This window comes from Lepidothrix coronata, unplaced genomic scaffold (assembly GCF_001604755.1).
Source record: "Lepidothrix coronata isolate B3197 unplaced genomic scaffold, Lepidothrix_coronata-1.0 Scaffold107, whole genome shotgun sequence".
Classification (NCBI taxonomy): domain Eukaryota; kingdom Metazoa; phylum Chordata; class Aves; order Passeriformes; family Pipridae; genus Lepidothrix; species Lepidothrix coronata.
Window position 1 is genome coordinate 3,355,907 of NW_016690287.1, and position 25,704 is coordinate 3,381,610.

At 43.3% G+C, this 25,704-nt stretch overlaps 2 protein-coding genes across 3 annotated transcripts in view; one reads left to right on the plus strand and one right to left on the minus strand.

The window, feature by feature from the left end:
• Positions 1 to 21,422, minus strand: part of TIGAR (TP53 induced glycolysis regulatory phosphatase) — a 39,405-nt gene extending 17,983 nt beyond the window's left edge. The window contains exons 1-6 of one of the 2 annotated variants that reach the window (XM_017823964.1): positions 21,249 to 21,422; positions 19,853 to 19,890; positions 18,864 to 18,985; positions 16,671 to 16,748; positions 15,111 to 15,221; positions 14,422 to 14,625 (exon numbers count right to left, since the gene is read on the minus strand). In XM_017823964.1, coding sequence (XP_017679453.1) covers positions 14,422 to 14,625; positions 15,111 to 15,221; positions 16,671 to 16,748; positions 18,864 to 18,985; positions 19,853 to 19,890; positions 21,249 to 21,280 — 585 coding nt within the window. In that variant the 5' untranslated portion in view covers positions 21,281 to 21,422. Of the gene's footprint in view, positions 1 to 13,529; positions 14,626 to 15,110; positions 15,222 to 16,670; positions 16,749 to 18,863; positions 18,986 to 19,852; positions 19,891 to 21,248 lie in introns of those variants that run through there. The other variant, XM_017823963.1, reaches the window with a different exon arrangement.
• FGF23 (fibroblast growth factor 23) lies at positions 1,165 to 5,275 on the plus strand. Its single transcript, XM_017823965.1, has 3 exons — positions 1,165 to 1,737; positions 3,681 to 3,784; positions 4,232 to 5,275. Exons 1-3 carry the CDS (start codon positions 1,518 to 1,520, stop codon positions 4,667 to 4,669), a joined length of 762 nt encoding a protein of 253 aa, XP_017679454.1. The 5' UTR covers positions 1,165 to 1,517; the 3' UTR covers positions 4,670 to 5,275.
• Positions 21,423 to 25,704: the final 4,282 nt, after the last annotated feature.

The following is a 25,704-nucleotide window of genomic DNA, read 5'->3' on the forward strand; positions in this document are numbered from 1 at the left end:
CACTTTGGCTAAAAAGTGCTGTCATTTACACAGGTGAATATACACTGATGCAAGCCTCTGGATTTACACAGGTGTGGCAGAAGGATTTGGCAGGCTTTTGCTAATTTTAAACAATTGAAAAAAAAAAAAAGAGATTCACTTTTGCACTGGGTTACGGTTGTATCAATCCACTAATATTATCAATCCATTATGTGCTGATGGCACCGCTCCACAGCTTGTTAATGAAACTCAGGGTTTTTCATGCTGTGTCCAACTAGAGACTGTAACCAAAACTAACACTGCTACAATTAAAATCCTTGGGTTTCATCAAAGAAAATTATTCATTTATTGTTTGGTGCTCCTCGGTTTTATATTAATTTTTGAAAGGAATCTTAACACAGTCTCGTTATAGAACCTGTTATTCCTATGATTCCCCTGTATACAGTGTCCCATTAGCACAGCATTTTCATACAATAAATAGAACCACGTTTGTTTTTAAAGCAGATTTGTTTCTAAAGACACAGATCATTGGCAGGACAATTGAGAAGCAGGGCTTGTGTCTTGGAACATTTTTTACACCACTATCTGCTTATTACTTTTTAGCTTGGTCCCTTCCAACTCAGGATATTCTTTGTAGCTCCTCCAAGCTTGCCTGTTGTACCTGGAATACTAAAAATGTGCCGATATGAGTGATTTCAGGTTTGATTCAGACCCCATAACTACTGCCCAAGCAAACCTGTATGACTGTAAAACTGCCAGCAAGATGTGCAATGCAGGAACAAACACCCAGTTTTTAAGTGTTTTACACATAATTTTCAGCTGTTTGGCCAACTTCAGATATTTAGGTGGCTCAAAACGAAACAGGAGATATAAAAGGGAATAAAAGTTTATTTGAAGTGGGTTGTGTACTCATATCAAGTTCCCTTTGCTTAAATGCAGTGACACAAATATCATCCCAACAGGCTTGGTGTGGAATTTACACCATAATTAAGGAGGGATCAGGCCCAGGGCAACCTAATACAAGCTTTTCATATATTTGCAACAAAATTTCAGCTCTATTCAATGTGTTTGCTAGATCAGAATGCAGTTTGGAAACTCCGAGGGGAGGTGGGAATCTGAATAAACATGCCTGCAAAAAAAGAAAGATAATTCAGGTCCGAAGGGTCATTCCCTTCAGTTCAAGTGCAGTGGATTGCCCTTCCTGGATCCAACAGTAGGGGCGTGGGAAGCTTTCAGATGTCACAGGGTTGTAGATAACATTTGAACATATGATTAGCTTTTGTGAGCTGTCTTTAGTAACCTTACATTTTTTCCCCCCCACACCTTAGCCAGAGATCCTTCCCTTGAGGTTTCGGGACACTTAAAATGTTGCTTTGCCAAAAATCAAGGATGTGGAGAAGGTTTTCCTGTGTGATGTCATTTTGCTGCCCTTTATAAGCCTCTGCAGAGAAGAAGGGAACCTATCTGAGGATCCACACTCCAGCACAAGGGCGAGCAAGGAGCGTGGAGGCGAATCCAGCTGCAGATCCCGACCGACCATGGAAAGGTGCTCCATGGCACCCTGCAGCTCCCTGCTCCTGGTACTCTGCAGCCTGAAGGCTACCTTTGCTTTCCCCAACTCCTCTCCACTGCTGAATCCCAGCTGGGGGAATGGAGATTGCCTAATGCACCTCTACACGGACACGGAGAGGAACAGCTTCCACCTCCAAATCAATGCCGACGGCTACATTGATGGTGCCCCTCACCAAACCATCTACAGTGAGTAGCTTCCTATGGATCCTCAGCCTTCATGGGAGCAGGGGAGGGAGGACAACAGTTTTAGTTTCTCACTACCCATAAAAAATCCCCTCTTCTCCTTAGGCAGGCAGACAAGCATGGGTATGGGATGGAAAACAAGCATAATTATAATCCTCCTTTTCTTTAAAAAATAAAATCACTCCGAAGAAATGTAGTGGATGGGGAATTTCATTAAAGTCCTTTGCTTCGTCTGCAAGCAAAAACTACCTGAAATATCCTTCACTTCATGATTTTACCCACAGCTTCTTGTGGGAGTTCCTATCAGAGGCTGGGGATGACATTCCCCAAACAGCTGCTTCCCATTGCGGTGACAGTATTCCCAAAGGAACTGCACTGAAGGAACTCACCACACCAGTGCTGGAAAACTAATAGCAGCTATAAAATCTGTGGTTTGGGGTACAAGGCTGATAACTACAAAACTAACTTTGGATGTGGATAGAACATGGGTATACAGAGGTCAGTTAAAAAGGGGAAAACTAGGAAAGGCCATAAAAGAAGTGCTAAGCCTTTGGGGTTCATGAGAAATAACTATTCTCTAGTATAACTAAAAGGTTCTCAAATTGTGACCTCACAGTTTATTTTATTAAATACTTACTGTGTATTTTATTATATGCTTATTGCTTATTTTATTATTCTATTTAAACATAGAATAGTTTACTAAATTTCTTCCTTTGCTAAATACTTGACCCAAACTCTTTAGTTACTAGAAAAATGGTGGGGTTTTTAAGACTTGGTGTTCTTTTATAGCATTTCAAAAGTACTTCTGTCTTAGCAGCACTCAAATCACAAGTAGGTAGGCAACATAAAGTTAAGTTATTCTTCTTATTATAGCATCTTCTTTACACACTCAATTAAAAATCAAAGCACACAGAACAGTGTTTTTGCATAATATATTTGCAGCACATATAAGGATAAAGTTATAATTTATTCAAGGAGAAAAAAGGATCATGTTCTATTTTTTTAAGGAATTGCTAAGGAAACACTTGCAGGAACACTTGCACTGTCTTGTTATTCTTCCTGCATATTTAAAGATTTTATAAAACTCATTTTAGGTATGTTAGTCAAGAACCAGTGTGGGATTTTAGAGAACAGGCAGGAAATTGTCATGTTTTCTCATATCTGCCATGAAACAAGTGCACCAAGATTTGGAATGATGGAGCAGGAAGGGTGGAAATCAGACAACAGAAGAGGTTATGAAAGGGAGGGTGACTGAACTGCTGCCAGGTCACCACAGCACCACCGAGACACTAGGCAGGAGGGAAGTTCTGCAAAGTTCTGCCCTGGGGTGGCAAAAACCCCCAGTAAGTTTGGAAGGGACCACAGTGGGTCATCTGGTCCCACCTCCCTGCTCCAACAGGGTCATCCCAGAGCACATGGCACAGGATTGTGCCCAGACAGTTCTGGAATGTCTCCAGTGAGGGAGACTCCACACCCTCTCTGGGGAATCTGTTCAGTGCTCGGTCACTGCACAGCAAAGAAGTTCTTTCTCATGTTCAGGTGGAACTTCCTGGGCATCAGTTCCTGCCCGTGGCCTCCTGTGCCATTGTTGGGCACACCAGCGAAAACACCACAGGGCAGTCACAGAGATGGGGGAGACAAACTGCCAAGGACAGAACTAAGGGCAGTGTCCCCAGACTGTGATCTAGGACTTCAGAGAGAAAAGTTGTCTTTGGGAGGTTAGTTAGCACAACATTGGAACAGGGCACCTGGAGAGGTGGTCTCCATCCTGGGAGCTTTCCAAAGCCACAGCTGACCTGATCTAGGGTGGACAACACCCCAGGTCATGTGGGAGGTTGGTTTGGACTCCCACAGGGCACTTCCAGCCAGAGCACCTGTGGATCTGTAAGGCAGTGGTGCAGGGTCAAACTGGATCTTGGATTTGACATCTTCATTCTTCTAAACAGGTGCCCTTATGATCAAGTCTGAGGGTGCTGGCTCAGTAATAATCACAGGGGTGAAGAGTGGACGTTACCTATGCATGGACATGAAAGGAAACATATTTGGCTCGGTGAGTGACCTCTGCTAAACCTCAAGGCTGAAGGGCAGGTGCAGCCTGCTGCTGTGCTGCCCAGGCGGGGAAAACCTGTATAGGTGCAGATTTAAGAGAGGATGTGCCACTTAGGTAATACTTTCCTTTCCTCTTTGATTGTACTGAGTTGTAGAGCTGACTAAAATCATCTGAGATCCTGCTTGGGTAAATGAGGGCAAAATGAGATGCAGTGATGGACCAATCAGAATTCCTGATGTAGCATAGAGCCACCGGGTGGGACCCTTCCGAAAGAAAACAATGTTATTATTAAAATACCTCTGCTGAAAACATGGGCATATATCTCAGATCTACTGAGTTGTCTCAGTTACAGACCTGGGAGATTAGAAAGCAAGATCTCATCCCTCTTTCCCTCTTTTATTTGTGCCAAACCCCTCTGCTCACAGGTGTCACGTTTTTTCCCCTCAGCATTACTTCAGCCAAGAGGACTGTGTGTTCAACCACAGGACGCTGGAGAACGGATACGACGTGTACCAATCTCCCAAACACAACTTCCTGGTGAGCTTAGGCAGAGTTAAGCAAGCTTTTTTCCCTGGCACGAACCCGCCACCATACTCCCAGTTTTTATCCAGGAGAAACGAAATCCCGTTGTTCCGCTTCAACACCCCCAAGCCCCACAGGAACACCAGGAGTGCAGACATGGATCCGACGGATCCTCACCAGGTCCTGGTCCCGCAGAGGAAGACCTCTGGGCTTGGCTCTCCCCTGCAACAGGAAGCAGACTTCTCCCACGTGCCCAGGGAACCCGTGAGGATCAACCAGAACGACGTGGTGAACCCCGATGACCCCCATGCCATGATGGATGCTCGGAGGTACCCAAGCCCCCGGTTCTACATCACCAGATAACTGTGACCCCGGAGCCTGCAAAGTGAGGACAGAGGCAAAGGGAACTGTCTGACACACTCTCAGTCTGAATGTCCAATGGGAAACATTGGGAAAAATTCCTTATATTTCAAATTTTGTACTTAGAGATGACACATTACTGACAAAGCAAGTTGACCTTTTCCAGCCAGAGCTCTGTGGACTGAAAAGATATATTTTTTAAAAGAATAATAGAAATCAAACCTTTTAGGATCCTAATCACCTTAACTTTCCATCAATGAAGAAAAAAGAAATCCCTTGAATGAACTGATATTATGTTCCTGATGTAACTGGGAAGAGACCTGGAACATCTGACATTCCAACAGGGACAGGGAATCCTCTTATTGCACTGTCCCTGAGTGTTCAAACACAGCAGACAAACTCTCTGGCAGTGTGTTATATTATTATATAAAAACTACTATATATGTAATATATACATTATCTGAAGGGGCCTACAAGGAAGCCAGAGAAGGATTTTCCTTCTGAGTAAGTTCTTTATCAAGACCTGTAGTGACAGGACAAGGAGGAATGGCTCCAAACTGACAGAGAGGAGGTTTAGATTGGATATTAGGAAGAAATTCTTCCCTGGGAGGTTGGTGGGGCCCTGGCACAGGTTGCCCAGAAAAACTGTGGCTGCCCCATCCCTGGAAGTGTTGAAGGGCAGGTTGGATGGGGCTCTGAGCAACCTGGGCTAGTGGAAGGTGTCCCTGCCCATGGCAGGGGGTTGGAACAAGATGATCTTTAAGGTCCTCTCCAACCCAACCATTCTATGTTTTTAGCTTTTAAGTTGGAGCTTCAGTCTCTTTTCATGCCCCTATGAGTCAAAAAATGACCACTCTGCTGTTATAAGAGCACCACATGTGGAAAACTAGTAAGTGACAGAAGGACAGGACAGGATTAAACGGTCTTGTGTAAACAGAGCAATTCTGGACACTTTCTGAATCAAAGCTGGGGTTTGAGAAAAAAAGAGAAGAGTCTCACTGTCTGTCAAGTGCTTCTCTGTCACAGTTCTACATTCACTGAATTCTGGCATCACGATGTGGAAAAATAATGTAAAGATCGTTAGTTTTGCATCTTTCCAACCTAGAGAGAAGTACTAGGATTACTAATAATCAATAGTGTGTGTCAAGATGGTTTGTTTTGCATACTGCTGAACTACACAGGGGGAAAAAGAATCCAAAAATTTATGCCTTGTAAGTGTCAAACTGTTAACAGTTTCACTATAATGAAGACTCTCATCTAATGAGTGAAAATTAGGTATGTATTTAGAAAGGAGCATCTAATTAGTATCCATGTTTCTATTCAGTTCTGAGCAGATACTAGATGCTTTATATTTGTAAGAGTGAAATTACCATTAATCAAGAGATCTCTCATTTACAGAACTTTTTCCCTGGATTGATTTATGTTATGGATAAATTTACTTTGAAAGTTATTTGTGGTGCAACTCTGCAGAAATCAATTCACTGGATTTACATCAGTGCAACAAAATCAAAATAAGGCCCTCCATGTTTCCTGTGTTCATTGGAATTTTTCTGGATTTAGCACAGGGTCTGTCCTGCTAACAGCATTTAAATAATCTCTTTTTCCCTCCCTATATATGTATAAATACATGATATCTCTTTATCTATAACATTCAACTCGTGTTAGAAAAGTCACAGGTCCTGATACTACTCTTACAATAGTTTTCCTATCTAGAGTGATTCCTAATTCATGTAAATTCTAGGGAGCAGAGGACGAGCCAAATGATTAAGATTAGACCAAGAGTTCTGTCTCATCATGGTTTTGATTAATTTCTGAATGAAATGAGTGATTCTAAGGAATTCAGGAGAATTGCAGGTGGGTGGAGAGTTTTTCTTGCTTATTCAAAATGCAGCAAGACTTTTTACCTTGCTGTCTGTTGTACAGTGCAGAGGTGTGATTTTATTTAATAACTTTACTTGATTTCTGTTCTTGGCTTTTGCTCCTTGAAAACTCTGGCCTTCAAGTACAACAGCAAAGTTTGCCTTTTGCATAAATTGTTGGAAGCTCCACAGGCTCTCTGGGACTCCAAGACAATGGACCTACAACAATTTGAATCTCTGTCCATATCAAACTTTGATGAGAAATGTGGGGTTTATTCTCTACACCATCTCTATATCCATACATTAGAACAAAGTAAGCAGGTTGCTCACTCTCTTAGTAGCCAGGGGATTTAGTGCCTAAGCTAAGACTGAATACACAGTGGATTTTGCATTAAAAAAATGTATTTGTAGCTATAGACAACTGTATCAAAATATCAAAAGAATTAATTCTTCAATGGAAATGCTGGCAATCACCAGCTGGTAAGAAAGCATTATTATTTATGTTGCAATATTTATTTATTTATTTGTGTGGGTCTTAAATCCCACAGAATATTTATAAATATTTATAATAATGTATAATAGAGATTATTTCCTTTAATAAAAGCACCAATAAACTTTTCATTTTCTCCAAATGGTGGATTCTGCATTGTCTGTCTAAATCCCCCATTCCAGAAGGATTTGAGTAGCAGGTATGTCCGAAAATTTTTGTGTCCCCCTATCCCATGAGTTCCAGCCTCACAGGTTGCAGCTTCCTGGGTGTTTCAGGGACCACAAGTATAAAGGTTTTGTGAAAGATGATGAGAAAAACAATGTCTTAGTAGGTCTAGACTGACCATGAGGGATTGTCTACTGGGAATTCTGCAATGCAAAAGCAGTGGAAAACCACTGGTCTGGCAGTTCAGTCCCATTAGGAAATATTTGTGAACCTGGCTCCAAGATCTTAGGGTAAAAGATACTTGGTAAATTAAAAGTATCTGAAGGGAGGGGGCAGAGGATGGACCAGGCTCTGCTCGGGGGTGCCCAGCAATGGCACAAGAGGCCACAGGCAGGAACTGATGCCCAGGAAGTTCCAGCTGGACATGAGGAAGAACTTCTTTGCTGTGCAGTGATTGAGCACTGAACAGATTGCCCAGAGAGGGTGTGGAGTCTCCCTCACTGGAGATATTCCAGAACCACCTGGATGCAATCCTGTGCCATGTGCATCGGGATGACCCTGTTGGAGCAGGGAGGTGGGACCAGATGACCCACCGTGGTCCCTTCCAACCTGACCCAGTCTGTGATTCAGAGAAGACTCAGGAAGTAGCAAGACTGGCAAGTCAACTAAATTTAGCTTCCATTTCTATGACTATTTTGGTGCTTTATTAAGTAGGTCTGCCCTTCTTCAGCCCTACTCTGACCATTTAAATGAGATACAGGGCTTGTACCATTTGTGTGCCCAAAAGTGAACTTCACTCCTGCCTGTCAGCGTTCAGGGTAAGGAACAAGCTTAGGAAGGAGGTCAACATTACCCCAAGTTATTCTCCTCTTTTGTTGTTTCAACAATTTTTTTCCAGCTCATAGGGGGAATTCTTGTCATTGGGATTGAAGAGCCTGAGCTGGCAATAGGGAATTTCAAGACATGTCTTTGATTTCACTCCTCAAATTCACCATTTCCTCCTCGACATGTTATTCTGCCCCACACACTTATTGACGATGCTTTCTCATGAACATTTCCACATTTCCTAAATTTTATTCAAAGTCATTACAAAAAAATAACCCCATGAGGAACTTAAATACTGATTTTACTCAAGCTCAGTGCTTCATCTTGGACATTACTACTTACTCCTGTGCCCAATAACTGCTTGCATACCTACTTCACCTTCTTTTATCTCCTAAGTAACATTTACCTTTTCCAGTTAAGCTTGTGGCATCGTGTCAAATGTTGAATTAAAATTCACCATCATTTTTCCCTTGCCCATACATCAGTTATTTCATCAAAGAACCACTCACGTAAGTCTGAACTACTTACGGTAAAAACTCAATTTTATTCCAGGTTTCATTTACCCCTCCTGTCTGTAATGACATTCTCCTTCAGAATTTATTCAGCCCTGAGTGTTATTAAGGTCAAACTGACAGTCCTGTAAGATTGCTTTGTCCTCTCTTCTCAAATAAAAGTTACTTTATTTCCCATTCTCTAGTTATATGGTTCCACATCCAGTTGGACAGGTCTGTTTAAAATACTTGCTTACAGATGTGTAATTTTAGATGTGCTTTATTCTGGGATAAAGATTAGTGATTTCATCTGACACGAGCATACTAAATTCTTGGCTTTAAAAGGGAAGAGGAGGGGAAGCACTGATCTCTGCTCTGTGGTGACCAGTGACAGACCCAAGGGAATGGCTGGAGCTGTGTCAGGGGAGGTTTAGGTTGGATATTAGGAAAAGGTTCTTCTCCCAGAGGGTGGTTGGGCACTGAACAGGCTCCCCAGGGCAGTGGGCAAAGCACCGAGGCTGACAGAGCTCAAGGAGTGTTTGGACAACACCCTCAGGCACATGGTGGGATTGTTGGGGTGTCCTGTGCAGGGCCAGGAGTTGGACCTCCATGATCCTTGTGGGTCCCTTCCCACTGAGGACATTCTGCTATTCTGTGGTTATAAAACTTCTGTGATTCTTCAGTATACCTGACATCACTAAACCAATTTTATGATTCTTGTCCTTCTGAAATCAAACCTTTTTTTTTTACCTCAATTTTAAGTAAATTAACTTTTTAAGATATATTCCAAAATATATTCAGGATTTATTACAGTCAAGTCTGTTGCATCATCCCTCTTCTGTTCAGCTATGGATGGATCAGCCAGCTGGACACCACAAGGAAAGAATTACATCCAAAGGGGTTCTGCCTGGACCTCAAGTGCATTCCTGTGGTGACTGGTAACACCCTACTCATGATTTGTGGTTTTTATGCCAGTATCTTCCTGTGCCATATCCTCTGATTGTGCTCTCAGGAGCTTCTGGCATTCAGGTGAGGCATCCATAGTCCCACAGGGTCCCCGCATGCCAGGAATCCAAGAGCTGTTTGCAAGTGACAGCAGAGCTATCTCAGCTCAGGAGACCTTCCTGAACAGCACTGGATACCCTGCATGCACAGACCCTCCATATCCATGGATGTCGGAAAAGCAGCTCACACACTGTGCCCATGAAGCTGCCATTTGCCTTGGGATCACCATATATCCAAAAACCTCAGGCTCACGGCCAAAGCCCTGAAAAGAGGGACACATCTGGGGGAAATCTGACATATTTTAGGTCCAGGCATGTGGGCTGTGGATCTGAGGCAGCCAAAAGCTTAGATAGAGAATGCATCTGATTTAAATTCTGTTCTGAAGGAAAAAAGAAAAAAAAAAAAACCTCCAAAACTCCTCCTATTGCAAAGACAGGGCTATGTCTGGAAAACAGTCCCTAACAGAGAACTGTGGGAATGAAGAAAATATCTTTATTTTAGAGGAAGGAAACTGTGATAGTACCAGAGCTCTCTGCCAAAGCACTCCCCTGATGGCTGCTGGAGGTTAGACCTGTGAGATGATGGTGGTGGAGCAACACTAAGGAACATGAGCTGCCATGAGCTTTGAACTGCTCTTTTTCTCTCCTGTCACCTTTTCCAAATTAAGCCTGGTCTGATAAAGCACCGGCTAAACATGAACAACTCCATCAAAGGAGGCCAAAACTCCCCTACCTTTTGAAACATTATTGTTTTGGAAGCAGAATACAACTGGGCTCTTCAGCAAAAGAAAACATCAGCTTAGAAAGGAGCTGAGTTTCCTCTTGTTTTTGGTGATCTCCACAGCCACCTTTTTTTCTCTCCTGATGTTCAGATGAAAAGACCTGCCAAGACAGCTTTTATTTTAACTTTCACCAGTTTCAAAACCAATTTTCAAGCACACATCAGTTCTGCCAGAAATGACTACAGTCACACAGGCAAGCTGAAAAGTTTCTAACATTTATTTCAGCACTAACTTCCTAGAAAGGTGTTCAAAAGGAATGTAACATTTTCTTATCACCCAAAATTCTCCTGATCCTGGTAGTGTGTTTAACAGCTTGATCTGCTTTCTCCGCCTCTCTCACAGCTTGGCAGCTACTGCTGAAAATCCACCCTGTAGTTAAAGCCTTGTCTTCTGCTGCTAATTAGAGACTGGCACATCACAGGGACAAAACATCCATTGCCCACTACTGAGTAATCCCTCAAATATTTATGTTCTGTTGCTATTCCTAACAGAAGCATCTATCATTGCAACTCTCCCATGATCCCAATAAACTGTACGGATTTACTGCACAAATGCACAAGAGCCACTTGATTAAAAAAAGCAAGAAGAAAGATTTAGTCTCAGTGTCAATTTAAAGACTTGAAAAGAGCAGCACTATACACAGACCTAAACAAAACAGGGGTTAGAATTAACTTCAGAAGCTTCCAGAATTAGTGACTTTTTAATGCATAGAGAACCTTACATCTGACAAAACAAAGGTGAAATAATTATATTAGGGCAGGCTATAAGATCATCTAGGCTAGTCTACAATGTCAAGTGCAGATAAATAAGGAAAAAATACAACAGGGCAACTGCAGAACACACTTGATTACTTGTACTCCCTGTGTTTGTACTTGATTACTTGTACTCCCTGTGTTTGCACCATTTTAGTGTGTTTTACAAAGTCTGAATTGGGAGATTCTGACTCAGAAGTTTTTCACTGAAAAATAAATGTTACTTCATTAATACAGGAGCTGTTCAGAAAACTTGAATGTTTTCACCTTGTGGTATTTTTCATCCTACCATCTGCTTGCCCTGTGTAAGAGTTACCAAAAGAGGAAAGGATTTGGTAACAATAACTTCAAGAAAACAATCCTATAGACATGGTCCTATTTCTTAGCATGGGTCTAAATTTTAACCACCTAGAAACACATTAAAGAAGGCAAAGTGTATTATAGAGGAAGAGTCAAAAATCCCTCTGGGAAGAGTATCACCCAAGCAGTGGCAAAGCATTCATTAAAAAGGTAGATGTTCTCCTGAGTTATTTACATCAGCAGCAAGAATAAAATGTTAATTACCTGCTTGAGAGTAGGCAAGAAAGAGAGAAAAAGAAGTCTTTTAAACTGAGAAGTACATAAATCACTAGTGTGTTTTGAAATATTTGACAGAAGTTACAGACTTAGGGAGAAAAAACGTGTTATATCTCCAGTCATCTTTCAGCTGACGAAGGAGGCACATTTTCAACTCAGTTACTCTGGCTCCAGGAAGTATTAATGGAATGACTGACAAAATTCAGGACATGGCAATTCCAGAAGAGTTCAAGCTATTTAAAGCACTGACAGGAGAGCCTCCTGCTATTTAACTGCCCTTCCTGAAATAAACAGGCACTGCCAGGGACAAGCAAAGTAAGAATGAACTCCTGTCCCACCCTCTGCCATTAGGTCTGTTATAAGTCATGCTTAGAACTGTTCTACCTTCCTTGGCTGTGACCATCATTTAGTATTCAGGAGCCCTCTAGGAAGATGCCTCTAGGAAGGAGCTCAATGAGCCTCTGCAAAAGCCCCACATTCCCTTTTTTCCTTCCTGAGAACACAACTTATTTCCTTCAGTACATTGAGAAGGAATTCCTTTAGGTGGGAAAAAGTGCTATGGACACTTTTAAACCAGTCTTGAGTAGTTCCTCAAGCTGCCACTGTTATCTCTGTACTTCTGATTTTAAACAGGTCCTTTTTAATTTCACAAGTACAAACTTACTGTTTGGGTCAATGATGTGGTCAGTAATGGTTGGCTACCAAGGATTTTTCCAACCCAGCTTAAGGGCACCCAGTCCTTCAAATTATATGTGTTTGAGGTTGAAAGACCAACCTTGCTGACACCAGAATACAAATATCCATTTTTTACAGATCAGATAAGCCACTTTAGAATCATGGAATGGTTTGGCTTAGAAGGGACCTGAAAGATCATCTCATTCCAATCCCCTGCCACGGGCAGGGACACCTTCCACTACCCCAGGTTGCTCAGAGCCCCATCCAACCTGGTCTTCAACACTTCCAGGGATGGGGCAGCCACACCATCTGTCAAAAATATACTTTCCTCTCTATGGACTAATTTCCAGATACAGCAGCAGAGGGTTTAATGGTTATTTACTGGATAAACAAGCCCTGCTTGGCAAAAAACAGGTAAAAATCAGGTAAAAAGCCTAATGTTCATTTCCAGGTTCTGGAGAACACAACTCTAAAATCCCACCTCCAGTCACCACAGGACTGAACACTTCCCACTCCATCCCCTACATTTCAGCAGTGTTAGTGTTGAACAAACAGCCCAGAGAACTGACTATTTTTAAAAATCATAAAACATTAAAACTTGAGTCAAACGGTTAATTTTGTACAGTCGCAAGCAATTTTAGGCATGTCCTTAACATTTTTACATCAGTGCTTCCAGGTTAAGAGGCAGGACAGCACTGAACCATCAGCCCTGGAAGTCTTTTTCACAGTAAAAGTCCGGCCTGGGGTTTTGCAGAAAAAAAAAAAAAGGAAGTTGTGTGATCTGAACAAAGCTTTGTAGAGTAACTGTTCATTTCTCATACTCATTATTCATAGAGTAATATTAAGAAAGATTTTTACCTCACATGAAATACAGATGAAATGGAAGTTCTATTCAGGAATCTTTAATTTTTTATTTTTTTTTTTGAACAGGCTTAAAATATGCAAATGAAGAAAAATACATGGATATTATAAATAACATAAACCAGATAAGCTTACACAGTAACACTACAAACATCCCAGAGGGGAAAGAATGCAGTATTAACATCAAAAATTGCCAAGCAATCAAATTTGCCTAATTCTAGGCAAAAATATTCACAGAATCAAGTGTATGACTGAACTGACAGAAGGATTTTAGTTGGGTACAACTCCCCCTATTGAATAAAGTTCCTTTTTAGAAGAGAGACCATTATTCCAACTATGTGCACATAAGGTTCCTCTTCCTGCTTGCAGCTTAAAAATAAATATTTTATGTTTGTGTACAGTGCTCTTCAACAGAGATGACAACAACCTGAACAATTTCTTAGGAAATACTCCCAGCGAGGTAGGTGTATCAGAATTTCCACTTTACAAATGGGAAGGAGATTTTCCCAGAGTCTCCCAGCTGTTTAGTGCCAGAGCCACATCCCCTGACTCTGCAACAAACCTTTCCCACTAGGCAATGCTCCTTTTTTAGGTTATACTATTGCATTCAAAAATTTATTTTAAGACAACATGTATGTTTGATATTACAATATAGCATTTTGTAATAAAACAAGAATACAGTATAGCTCATCTTTGAGGTACCATTCCTCTCCCCTCCCCAACTCTTTTACATGGAGGTCATAAAAATAATTATGGAGTAAAGCAAAGGAGTTTTTCAAATTATGTGCTATAAGAGCAGATATGTAAGTGACTGAAGTGTTATGTTTCTGTTCAGAAAGAATATTTGTTTTATTTTGCTACTGAAAACTTATGCTGGGCACTAGGACCATGCAGTTTGAGGTTTTTTAGGATGGTAAGCACTTGCAGTTTAGTGTCAGTAACTCCAGTCCATCTCAGTAATTACTACAGGTACTTTTCCCATGCTTAGCAAAATGATGATCTAAATCCACCTCCTCCCTGCAGGGGCTGCTAAAACACTTTTGAAGCTACACATTCAGCTCCCACATCCACTAAGTGAGAGTCTTGGTTAAGACAAACACACGTGATTTCAGGTTTTGACAGGTTCCCATTTTCAAGTTTTACAACGAAATGACTGACTCCTGTATTGGGACTGACAGAAGACAACTGGGACTTGGTTAAATTTGCTGGCAAAGTACAGTTGAGATCTGAAACAAAATAACCAATCCAATTTCTCATGTATGCTCCATGACTCACCACCAGTATATTGGCATCTAACATTTTGGAGGATCCACTGCCCTCAGAACTCGGTTCTCCTTCACTGCAGTGGTTTGTCCAAGGGAAAACAAACTGTTCTTTAGGTGTTCCTGAGCTTCTGCTGGATCCACCAGGCTCTTTCTGTTCCAACCCAACAGCTAGCTGGCACAGGAATTCAAAAAAGTCCCTCGCACGTTCTCTCACCTGAAGAGAAAGACCAGGAGGGAACATTGGGAAGAACAAAGAGACCATTGTGAAGAATGAAGAGATCATGAAGAAATAAGAGATCCTTGTGAACAAAGCAAGAGGTTCTGACTTTCAGAAATCTGAGCTACAACTCCTTCAGTTAAAAGACAAATATTTATCACAGACAAGGCTCAGAAGTCAGTGTCAAATTACTGGATGTTGTACAAACTCCCCTTGAAAGCCCAGGCTGAGAGTAATTGCCACCATCCTCCCGCAAATCCTCCTCTGTCATGAGGAGTCAATCTCAAAATCAATATTTCAGTTGCAAAGAGATTTCCTACTTGGCAGCCACTGTTATAAGGCCAAGCAGTGTTTTTAGCTTAGAAAACAACTACCTCTGGTTGGGCTGAGCTCTCAGTAAGTTCCTAAGTAGCACAAGCTGCAATCGCACTGATAAAACGGCCTAGAAAAGGAAGGCACAAATAAATAAATAAATACCATACTTCATCCAGTGTTTCTCCTCCAGAGGGGGTGAATGAAGGACATTGCTCTCCAGCATCCTTTGCCATAGCTTTGAGGTCAGCCAAGGGCCTTCCTTCTGCAACACCATATTTCTGTGAGGGATAAGGTACAAAAAGAGGGGTTGTCAAGATGTGTCAGGTCTCCTGTTCCCCTTCCAATGCAAACAGCTTTGTTTTCTTGAATTCTCCAATGTGACATGAAAGTTTAACCACCTTTCATATTTTATTCCAATTTTGGGGGGAGGGGGTATCTTTATTTTTGCTATTTAAAGTTTTTCTAAAACTATGTATTTTTTATATATATATAAAAATATATATTTTTATAGATATGTGTATGTATATATATATATATATATATATATATATATATGCTGGGTAGACAAATATATTAAGAGCAGCATCTCATTTAAAGCACTGACATTCAAAACATGACCTTCAGCCTGATCTTTAGCTTGAGATTGTTTCCTCCAGTGACACTCCTAGCTAACAAAATTCAAGTGTCTTTGTAACTGAGGTTACACTGCAAACACTTCTGTGCACAGCTGTTCACATGAGGATAGACTCCATTTACTTTTCATTTGCACAAACACCAAGGGGAACTATTTTTCACAAGTAAGAAACAAATGTTTTCTCTACAGACTTCTGAAATCTCCACAGCAGAGGATAAATCTCTGCAGATTAATCCTTCACTGCCACTAACATAATTATCATGGAATATAATATATAAATTACTACAGTCTTCAGAATTTAAATATACTGAAATACATTTACTCTCTCAATCCCCTTCTCTAAAGCAGAATAGCAGCAATCCAAGAACACTAAGAAAGATATGAAGAAATCAGTGCTCTGAAGCTGCTGGAAATGAAATCCTAATCCTAAAGATTTTTCCAGAAAAATCATGAAAGCAAGGCATGAGAGAACAAAACTTTCTTAAGAGGGTCAATGACATGTGTTCTTTTAAAGTACTTTGCTTCTTTTTGTGCAATTCACTTAATACCTGTTCTCCTAGTGGTGACTCACAACCAGTGACCTGCAGACACTGTACTGGCATTTCCACACATCCATAAAAACACCATATAAACCAGTGTAACAGAGACGTAAGATTATTCTTTCTAAAATCTGGTATCATGAGCCATAATATTTTTCTAAAAAGTCAGGTGGTAAAGCAACTAAAGAAGTTTGGGAGGCATTTAACTTGCTGGTCTCAGGGGAAGAGCTGGAATTTCTGAGAGAAAAAAAGGATTCAAACAGGAAATGCTACAGTCATGTGCTGCTCCTAAAACAATAAATATTACCTTATTTAAATCATTAAAGCACCACAGTTGCAACATTTATCACTAAATTTTGGCTTTGCTTCACAATTCTGCAAACAATTCATTGCCCCTGACCAGAAGAGTTCAGTTTTCAGTGATTAAGAACACAGCAAATAATGCTCTCCACTGTTAAATCTACGATTTAATAAGCCAAGATACCAATCAGCAGTAAGCTACATTTTCAAATTCTTCAGTATTTGATATTAAAACAAATTCTTCTGGCACTTACTCTCTCTCGCAGTCTTGCATCATACTTGATTTCCAAATCTCTGCAAAACTTATTCTTTCCTAGAATGGCAGCAGCAGTCTAGAAAGTGAATATACAGTCACATCAATGGGATGGAACAGAGACCATGTTACACCACAACAGCCAAGGTGAATCACATCAGTAGTGCCCAACAACCCAAATCAACAAAATAAAAAGTTTTCCAGCTGAATTTTGTGAGAATTGGACATATGGCCTAGACTGGGAAAAGCTTCTGGACTTTCCTTCACAATTCAAAGTCCAGAAGAGTTGAAACACTTAGCACCTATGAAAGGTGGGCAGCAGGATTTACTGGGATAAAAGCCCCATCTTGAGCGTAACACTGCTCACAAATCCATCGTGTCCACACATTCTTCACATGTACTACGTGGGGCAGACTCAGCTCCTAAAAACTGTTCAGTTAATCCAACTGCAAAAAGCATCTGTCTGACACCTGCCTGGCTGCCACAGCCAATCCCAGAATCATTAGGGCTGGAAGGGACCTCTGGAGATCATCCAGTCCAGTTCTCCTGCCAAGGCAGGGTCACCTGGAGCAGGTGACACAGGAATGTGTCCAGGTGGGTTTGGAATGTCTCCAGAGAGGGAGACTCCACGACCTCCCTGGGCAGCCTGTTCCAGTGCTCAATGGAAAGAAATTCTTTGTCACGTTGAGGTGGAACCTGTGTTTTAGTTTGTGGCCATTGCTCCTCGTCCTGTCACTGGGCACCACTGAAAAGAGCCCAGCACCACCCTCCTGGCTCCTGTCTTGGAGATATTTAAGTGCATTAACGAGATCCCCTCTCTGTCTTCTCTTCTCCAGACTAATGAGGCCCAGCTCCTGCAGGGAGATACTCCAGACCCCTGATCATCTCTGTGGCCTCCACTGGATCCCCTCTGACAGCTCCCTGCCTTTCTTAAACTGGGAACTAAAAGATGGCCAACCTGCTCCAGTTCCTACAGGCACCAAAGTGTGAAGGCTGTACTGGGCTCACAGGAACTTTGGACTGGTAATATCTCTTGGTAGTGTTGTGCAAACACCCAAACTGAAGTTCAAATAACTCACTTGGAAAAGGCTCCTTGGATTCTGGCAAAGAAGAAGCAGCCTTGTTGTACTGACAAGGTTTTATGATTGACTTAACACATTGCTTAGGAAAAGCTTTATCTTGTAACTTTAAATTTCTGTCACAGAATAACATCAAAATTCAGATAGGGTCGAGTCTGCTTCCTTGTATATATGAATAGCATAGTTAATTGTATGATTATATGCTGGAATTTCCTCTTTTTCAACAGAATTTGTAGATTCCTCTCATATTTGATCTATGAAGTGACAGCTTAATAACAAGACACTTCAGAGATTTGCAGCTGCCAAGAAAGGGAATTCCAACCACATGGAAACTGCACCTTTATACATCTCTGGAAAAGCTTTCACCAAGTCTGGATAGCTTGTCAAACAAATGGCAAAACACATGTCCTTTAGGCAAAGGAAAAATTCAGGTCTGTCTTCTCCATTGTGAGAGTACAAATGCTTTCCACAGAAAAGGCTGTCTCTAATGCAAGGAAAAAAATCCAAACCCAATTCCCCTAAGGCAGGCACATAGCCCAGACAGTTTTATGAAAATCAGAAAGTATTATTGATTTAAAATACAATCACTGCCTTCCACAGAAGATACATTCTAGAACAACTGATCTCTGACTTTAAAACTTCCGATTCCCTAATTTTGAGTATTTCATAATCTTGCACACAAAATCACATGTAATCCCACTCAGTAATTTACATTTTTTTTCCTCTTTATTTAACATATAATGCATCAAGGTGAGAGGTGTGACGTTCCTGGCAAAATCCAACCTCTCTGCACATCTAATGATTCTTGCTCTGACTTCACGGCAAAACTCGATCTTGCCTATATTGGCCTGGATTCCTCAGAATTTCTTCCACAAATCCACAGCCACAACAGTGCATGAAATCCTGCAAAATGAGCTGGCCTTTACTGATTCCCAACTGAGCTGTTCTCAACAAAATTTCCCTACCCACAGAGGCTTCCTGCAGTTCTACACAACTCAAATTGCAGTGGCGGGTCCATCAAAACAGCTTTTGGCTCTCCCTGCATTATTTTTGCATCATCAATCGCAAATAAATGCTGAATTTTGCAGCTAATTGCTGCCCCAAGAAGCACTCACCTGCTTTGCTCGAAGGAGGTCACTTGAAAAGACATGAGTAAACTTCACATTACTGAGAAATACACCAGCAGCATCTGCTTGTCTGAAACCAGTTGCAGAGAGTGGCTCATCCACTCCTTGACCTGCAAAATAAAAACCCATCAACATTAAGACATGCAAATTTTAGATCATCGAGCAGCTGAGCAAGTATGACAATAAAGAGTCTGCTCAGTCATAATAAAACCCTTCCCCTTCAGTAAAGCCAAGCATTGAGAAAAGTTACTGCTCTTCTGGTCTTCCCTAAACTCAGTCACACAATTTTACCAAAACAAAGTAGTACAGGATAGGAACACAGAAGGATCACTATCAATGATATTTATATTAATCTATACCTCTGAAAAATTTAAACTTAAAACCATGCTGGTATAGGCCTCAGACCTCTCAAAAACACAAGGCTACCTTCACTTGCTATGCTGGAGAGGGGAGAGAAACCCACTGCACATCATTTGACCCAGAGAGCTTGGAATTTAAAATACATCATTGGTACTTCCAAGAAAGTAAGGCAGGGAAATATTCTTTATTCATTTTACTATGAGCACAAAGCCCTGTTGCCAGATCTGTAAACAGCAATGTCACAGAGGTGGAAAACAGAGGTAAGAAAATCTAGGAGCATGAGCTTTTCCTCACAACATGTAGCATTGTATAAAGTTCATTTATTCAGAGTACAACCCCAGCAGGTTCCTTGTAGTGATGCCCTGATTTTCCTACAACAGACATCCAAGCAGCCCAGTGTGTGTTTTCAGTTCTGGGTGTCCAAGTCAGCAGCCACTAAGGTGAAGTCTAGTTTTAAATGTATCTAATAAAGACTGCCTTCCTGGAAGGAGCTGAGATAGAACAATTCAAGCATTTAAACAATCTTTTTGCAATATTATTCTGTAGTAATACTTAACAGCTGAGCAGTTGGTTACAGGGCTTCACCACGATTTTCCAGCAGAATAACTGATACTAACCTTGTAGTATCTTGTCTTTGTTGTATCTTGTTTCTCCACTGAAAGAGATTATAAACAACAACAAAAAAATTAACCCATAATCGGTTTACTGAATTTTCAAAAATGTTCTTATGTTGGACACCAAGAGACAGCAGAGCCTGAATGTGAAAAACAGAATACAGCACAGATTCTTTTCAAAAGGATGCACCTAAAGGCTTTACAACAACAAAAATCCATTTTCAACCAGTCAGCCCCAACCATGCTATCAATATTTTTAAGACAAACTCCCATGGAATAAAAGGAAATGAAGTAACTACTTAGATTTATCAACAATGCAGCATAATTTATCTATAACAACTACACCTCCATGCTGGAGAGGATAAAGTTGGTGGAAGATTCTGGAGCCCTGTTATGAAAGGCATGTGTTGGCCAGCTGGACCTCAAGATGAGCCTCAAACACGTAACTGTTCACAGAAGGCCAGTACCTCTAAAATGAGCTCCCATCCCTTTGGTGAATGATCTGGCATCTTTCTAAAGTGCCTGCAAGAAACTCACATGAACTTTTCGAGTTCAACAAATTGATCCAGGCTCATGTTTTCTAGCTGATGTAAAAATTAACTGTGGTCACAGCACCACGTCAGCAAGAGCCAGGTCTTTAAGGGAAGAGTTTCTCTTAACAGGAGGAAAATGAGAAAGGAAAATCAGTTTTACTGATTAAGTGTTAAATCACAGAAGCACGGAATTGTTTGGGTTGGAAGGGATCTTAAAGATCATCTTGTTCCAACCCCCCTGCCATGGGCAGGGACACCTTCCACTAGCCCAGGTTGCTCAGAGCCCCATCCAACCTGGCCTTGGACACTTCCAGGGATGGGGCAGCCACAGCTTCTCTGGGCAACCTGTGCCAGGGCCTCTCAACCCTCACAGGAAAGCATTTCTTCCTAATATCCAATCTAAACCTCCTCTCTGTCAGTTTGAAGCCATTCCCCCTTGTCCTGGCACTCCAGGCCCTTGGAAATAGTACCTCCCCATCTACCTTGTGGGCTCCCTTCAGGTCCTGGAAGGCCACAATTAGGTCACCCCAGGCTGGATAATCCCAACTCTCTCAGCCTTTCCTCACAGCAGAGCTGCTCCATCCCCCTGATCACCCTGGTGTCCCTCCTCTGGACTCGCTCCAACAGCTCAATGTCCTTGCTGTGCTGGGCCCCCAGAGCTGGAGGCAGCACTGCAGGGGGGTCTCCCCAGAGCGGGGCAGAGGGAGTAAAATCCCCCCCTGCCCTGCTGCCCACGCAGTCCTTACTCTAACGGAGAAACCCGGGGTTCAGCTTTCATACAAACTAAAGGGTTCTCTCCTGCCCGTCGCAGGCGGCGGGAGCTGCTCCGAGCGCCCACAGACGCGGGGCTGGCGGTCGGTACTCACTGCCGCACGACGGTCAGCCCGAAGCGAACCATGGCAAGGCTGGCTCAGGTGAGCTCAGCTGAGCTCAGAGCCGGGCTCCGGCGGGATTCCAGGCGGGATCTCCGGCGGGATTCCAGGCGGGATCTCCGGCGGGATCCCAGGCGATCGCAGCTCCCGCTGCCCGCACTGCGGCGCCGCGCGCGCCGCGGTGACGTCATGGCCCCGCGCCCGCGTCCCGCGGTGACGTCACGCGGGAAAAAGGAGGTGGCTCCCGGGAAAAAAGGACGCTCCGGGAAGATCTCATCGCTCCGGGCGTCTCCCTGACAGTAGCGGGTAGCCATGTGCGGGACGGGCTCTGCTCCCAGGGAACCAGCGACGGGACGAGAGGACACGGCCTGAAGGGGAAGTTCAGGTGGGACGTCAGGAAAAAAAAAAATTCCTCATGGAGAGGGTTTCCAAGCATTTAAACAGTCCGCGCGCCGTCCCTGGTGGTGTTTAAAATAGATTTAAAAGCCCTGTGGCTGCGGCACGTTGCTCAGCGGTGTTAGGTTCGCAGCCGGACTCAGAAGTCGCCTCCACCCTAAATGATGCTCCGATTGTCACTTTGCAGTTGTAAGCAGGTGGTTTTCGCCTTAAAACCCTGGTTTTCACGTGATTTCACGATTCTGGTGTTAAGGAAACTTCCCTGCCCGACCGTCCAGGAGCCGCTCTGGCGGTGACACTGTTGCACCGCCTTCGGTCCTCCTGCAGCTGCACCCGGAGCTGCCTGCACTGAATATGTTCCTCGGCTCCAGCACCAGAGAATTCAGTCTGTCATGTTGCAGAGCACACAATACTTGGTGATGTTCAGCCTGGTTACATCGACTCAGTTAAGAACACTTAATCGGCAACAGGGCTTTGCTCAGAGTAGTATCAGTACACTGATATTTTTATGATAGATGAAATTTATATGATAAATGCAAATGGCATTACTAACAAGGCAGTTAAAAGTCTTGGGAGCCAAATCACACCCCAGAGTAACCATCAGCAAAGGAAAGCTGGTTCAAAAGAGCAGTGTCAGACCGGCGGTGCACAGGGTACAAAGTGTATGTGGTGTGGGCATCCACAGCCAGCTGGGACCATGCTGGCCCTGTGCTGCAGAATCACAGAGTGGTTTGGGTTGGAAGGGACCTTAAAGACCATCTTGTTCCAACACCCCTGCCATGGGCAGGGTCACCTTCAACTAGACCAAGTTGATCCCAGCCCTGCCCAACCTGACCTTGAACACTTCCAGGGACGTGGCATCCACAGCTTCTCTGGGCAGCCTAGAAATTACTGCTGGTGAAATGGACAAAGTAACACAACAAGTGACTGGAAATCATCCTCTGACCCTCAGAAAGCTGAATTTTTATGGATTACAGAAAATGTGATTAACCAAAATGTTAGTTGGTCAGATGGCTGAGTGTGTTTCCTTTTGGATTTCACAACTGGATGGAATAAATGCTATCTAAAAATCAGAAATTCTGGTTTGCACAGAGATCTGACCTAACTTTGCAACTGGTTTGAGCTTTAACACCAAACACATCCTAAATGATGCCTAAAACATAGTTTGTTTCATTTGATAGTTTAAACCAGCTGCTAAATTAAATCTTTAATGCAACAGCAGGTCTGTTTCATTCCTGTTTTATCTTCTTTGGCAGCGTGGAATTAACCTCATATTTCTGCAGTGCTTTTGCTCCACAGATTTCAGAGCTGACATTTTCAAGGGGTGAGACCAGTGACATGTCTCTCCTCTGTAAATGAGCCAGTGCCAAATGACTCAGCTCTGGCCTGTTTCTGTTGTGTCACTGTTAAAAGCAACTGTGTTTTACTGTGATGAGGAGACCCCGGCTGTGTCTTGAGCATGTTTTAGAAGGACAAGAATCAAACATGAGCCAACACTGTTGGCATCTATATTTTTATAAGTACATGTTTTGATACAGGTCCATTTGCAGAAGTGATAGCCCTTCAGGCAAAATTTTAAAGAGACTGCCTGAAGTTGCACAGCATTAACATTCTTATTTTTCATTTCTTCCTCCTCAGAAATTTCTCTGATCTGCAGCAGCACATGGTGTCAGTTCGTGTTTACGAGTCTATTTTTTTGAATTGACCCATTGAAACAAAATGTTTATAAAGCACAACTGCTACCATGAGCACAGAAGCTCACCAGATGAGGAGCAGTATTTTGAGGAAGTCATCTTGGGAAGGAAAAGCTTTTGTGAAGCTGGAAATTAAGCATTTTTGAATGAGAATTTTTTTCCCCAATAGAAATTTTAAATTTCAGTAATGTTGACTGTCTAGTAAATTCATCATCATATAGATCTCATATCATGAACATCAGACAATATCCTAAATCCAGAGTGAGTTGTGATAGAATCATAGAAGCATAGAATGGTTGGGTTGGAAGGGACCTGAAAGATCGTCTGCTTCCTACATCTGTGGCATGGGCAGGGACACCTTCCACTATCCCAGGTTGCTCAGAGCCCCATCCAACCTGGCCTTGGACACTTCCAGGGATGGGGCAGCCACAGCTTCTCTGGGCAACCTGTGCCAGGGCCTCCCCACCCTCACAGGGAAGAATCTCTTCCTAATATCCAATCTAAACCTCCTCTCTGTCAGTTTGAAGCCATTCCCCCTTGTCCTGTCACTCCAGGCCCTTGGAAAAAGTCCCTCTCCATCTTTCTTGTGGGTTCCCTTCAGGTCCTGGAAGGCCACAATTAGGTCCCCCCAAAGCTTCTCTTCTCCAAGCTGAACAATCCCAACTCTCTCAGCCTTTCCTCACAGCAGAGCTGCTCCATCCCTCTGATCATTTCAGTGCCTTCTCTGACTTCGCTCCAACAGCTCCATGTCCTTGCTGTGCTGGGCCCCCGGAGCTGGAGGCAGCACTGCAGGGGGGTCTCCCCAGAGTAGGGCAGAGGAGCAGAATCCCCCCCACACCTGCTGCCCACGCTGCTTTGGGTGCAGCCCAGGGCACGGGGGGTTTCTGGGTCCAGCCTCTCACCCACCAGCACCCCCAAGTCCTTTTCCCCAGTGCTGCTCTCCAGCTGTTCATCCCCAGCCTGGGTTGATACCAGGGTGGTTGATATCCTGACCCAGGTGCAGCACCAACACTTGATCTTGTTAAACCTCATGAGATTCCCGTGGGCCACTCTTGGAGCTTGCCCAGGTCCCTGTGGATGGTTCCAGTCCTTCATGTGTGTCAACCCCTCAGCTGCAAAATTGCTGAGGGTGCACTTCGTCTGTGTCGTTAATGAAGATATTAAATAAGACTGGTCTGGTCTCCATGCAACAACAGCTGGCAATTAGGAACACAAAAGTGAAATCATCAAGGAATGCAGCCCACTTGTCATTTGGGATCCGATCTTGCTCTCACAAGTGCACCAGCCCAGCAGAAACCCAGGCCGAACTGCCTCAGCTTTGTCCTCTCCCACTTGTCCCCGTGCGTAATCCGTGCCTGCCGGTGTTGAAGAGATGCACAAATCCTACAGAGGGACTGTGCCGTTCCTTTCCCGGCCTGGAATGCCCGGGGAGCTCCGGCGGGAGCCCCGGCACGGTCCGGGCCGTGGGCGCGGCGGTGCCGCCACCGCGCGGCCACCCCGAGCTCTGCACCTTCCCATTCCCGTCCCACCGCCTCCGCCTTTCCCTTGGATGGCACGTCCCACCCAATCTTCTGCTCTGGTGCTGCTGCTGCTCGTTAAGGAGAATCACGTCCGCGTTTTAGGCATTCCTGTTGCAAATCGCTACAGCGTTAGGCCAAGCCTTAATACCTAAACTTGGGAGGTTAAACAGTAACCATCAGCGTGCTCCAGAAAGATCTTTGTTGTGGGTAAGAAGCAAATCCAAAGAAACTGAAATAAAAAGCTTCTCAGAGAAGCAGAGAAGTTGAACTTAGAATCATAGAATCACGGCATATCCTGAGCTGGAAGGGACCCACAAGGATCGTGGAAGTCCAACTCCTGGCCCTGCACAGGACACCCCAAGAATCGCACCATGCACCATGTGCCTGAGAGTGGTGTCCAAATCCTTCTTGAACTCTGTAGAGCTTGGTGCTGTGCCCACTGCCCTGGGGAGCCTGTTCAGTGCCCAACCACCCTCTGGGGGAAGAACCTTTTCCTGAGATCCAACCTAAACCTACCCTAATGCAGCTCCAGCTGTTCCCTTGGGTCTGTCACTGGTCACCACAAGAGCAGAGATCAGGGTCTGCCCCTTCACTGCCCCTTGTGAGGAAGCTGTAGGCTGCAAAGAGGTCTCCTCTCAGAGGGAACTTGAGGAAGCTGGAAAAATGGAGAGAAATTTTTGTTTAGGTGTGCTGGGTAACAATGCTGATTTCATTCCTCATCCTTCAGCTGGTTATGTCCCATTCATAACTTTGTTCAAGTTCTGAAAACCTTCCTTGTCAGAAAGGTCAATCTATTGCTCTTCAGGGATGCTTGTGGGTCCCCTGTCAGATGAACCAGAG

Excerpts from the sequence above, each read along its gene's own strand:
- FGF23 (XM_017823965.1), top strand. The coding sequence starts at position 1,518 with ATGGAAAGGTGCTCCATGGCACCCTGCAGCTCCCTGCTCCTGGTACTC. Across the intron at positions 1,738-3,680 it reads CCCTCACCAAACCATCTACA|GTGCCCTTATGATCAAGTCT; the intron begins GTGAGTAGCTTC and ends TCTTCTAAACAG. Across the intron at positions 3,785-4,231 it reads AAGGAAACATATTTGGCTCG|CATTACTTCAGCCAAGAGGA; the intron begins GTGAGTGACCTC and ends TTTTCCCCTCAG.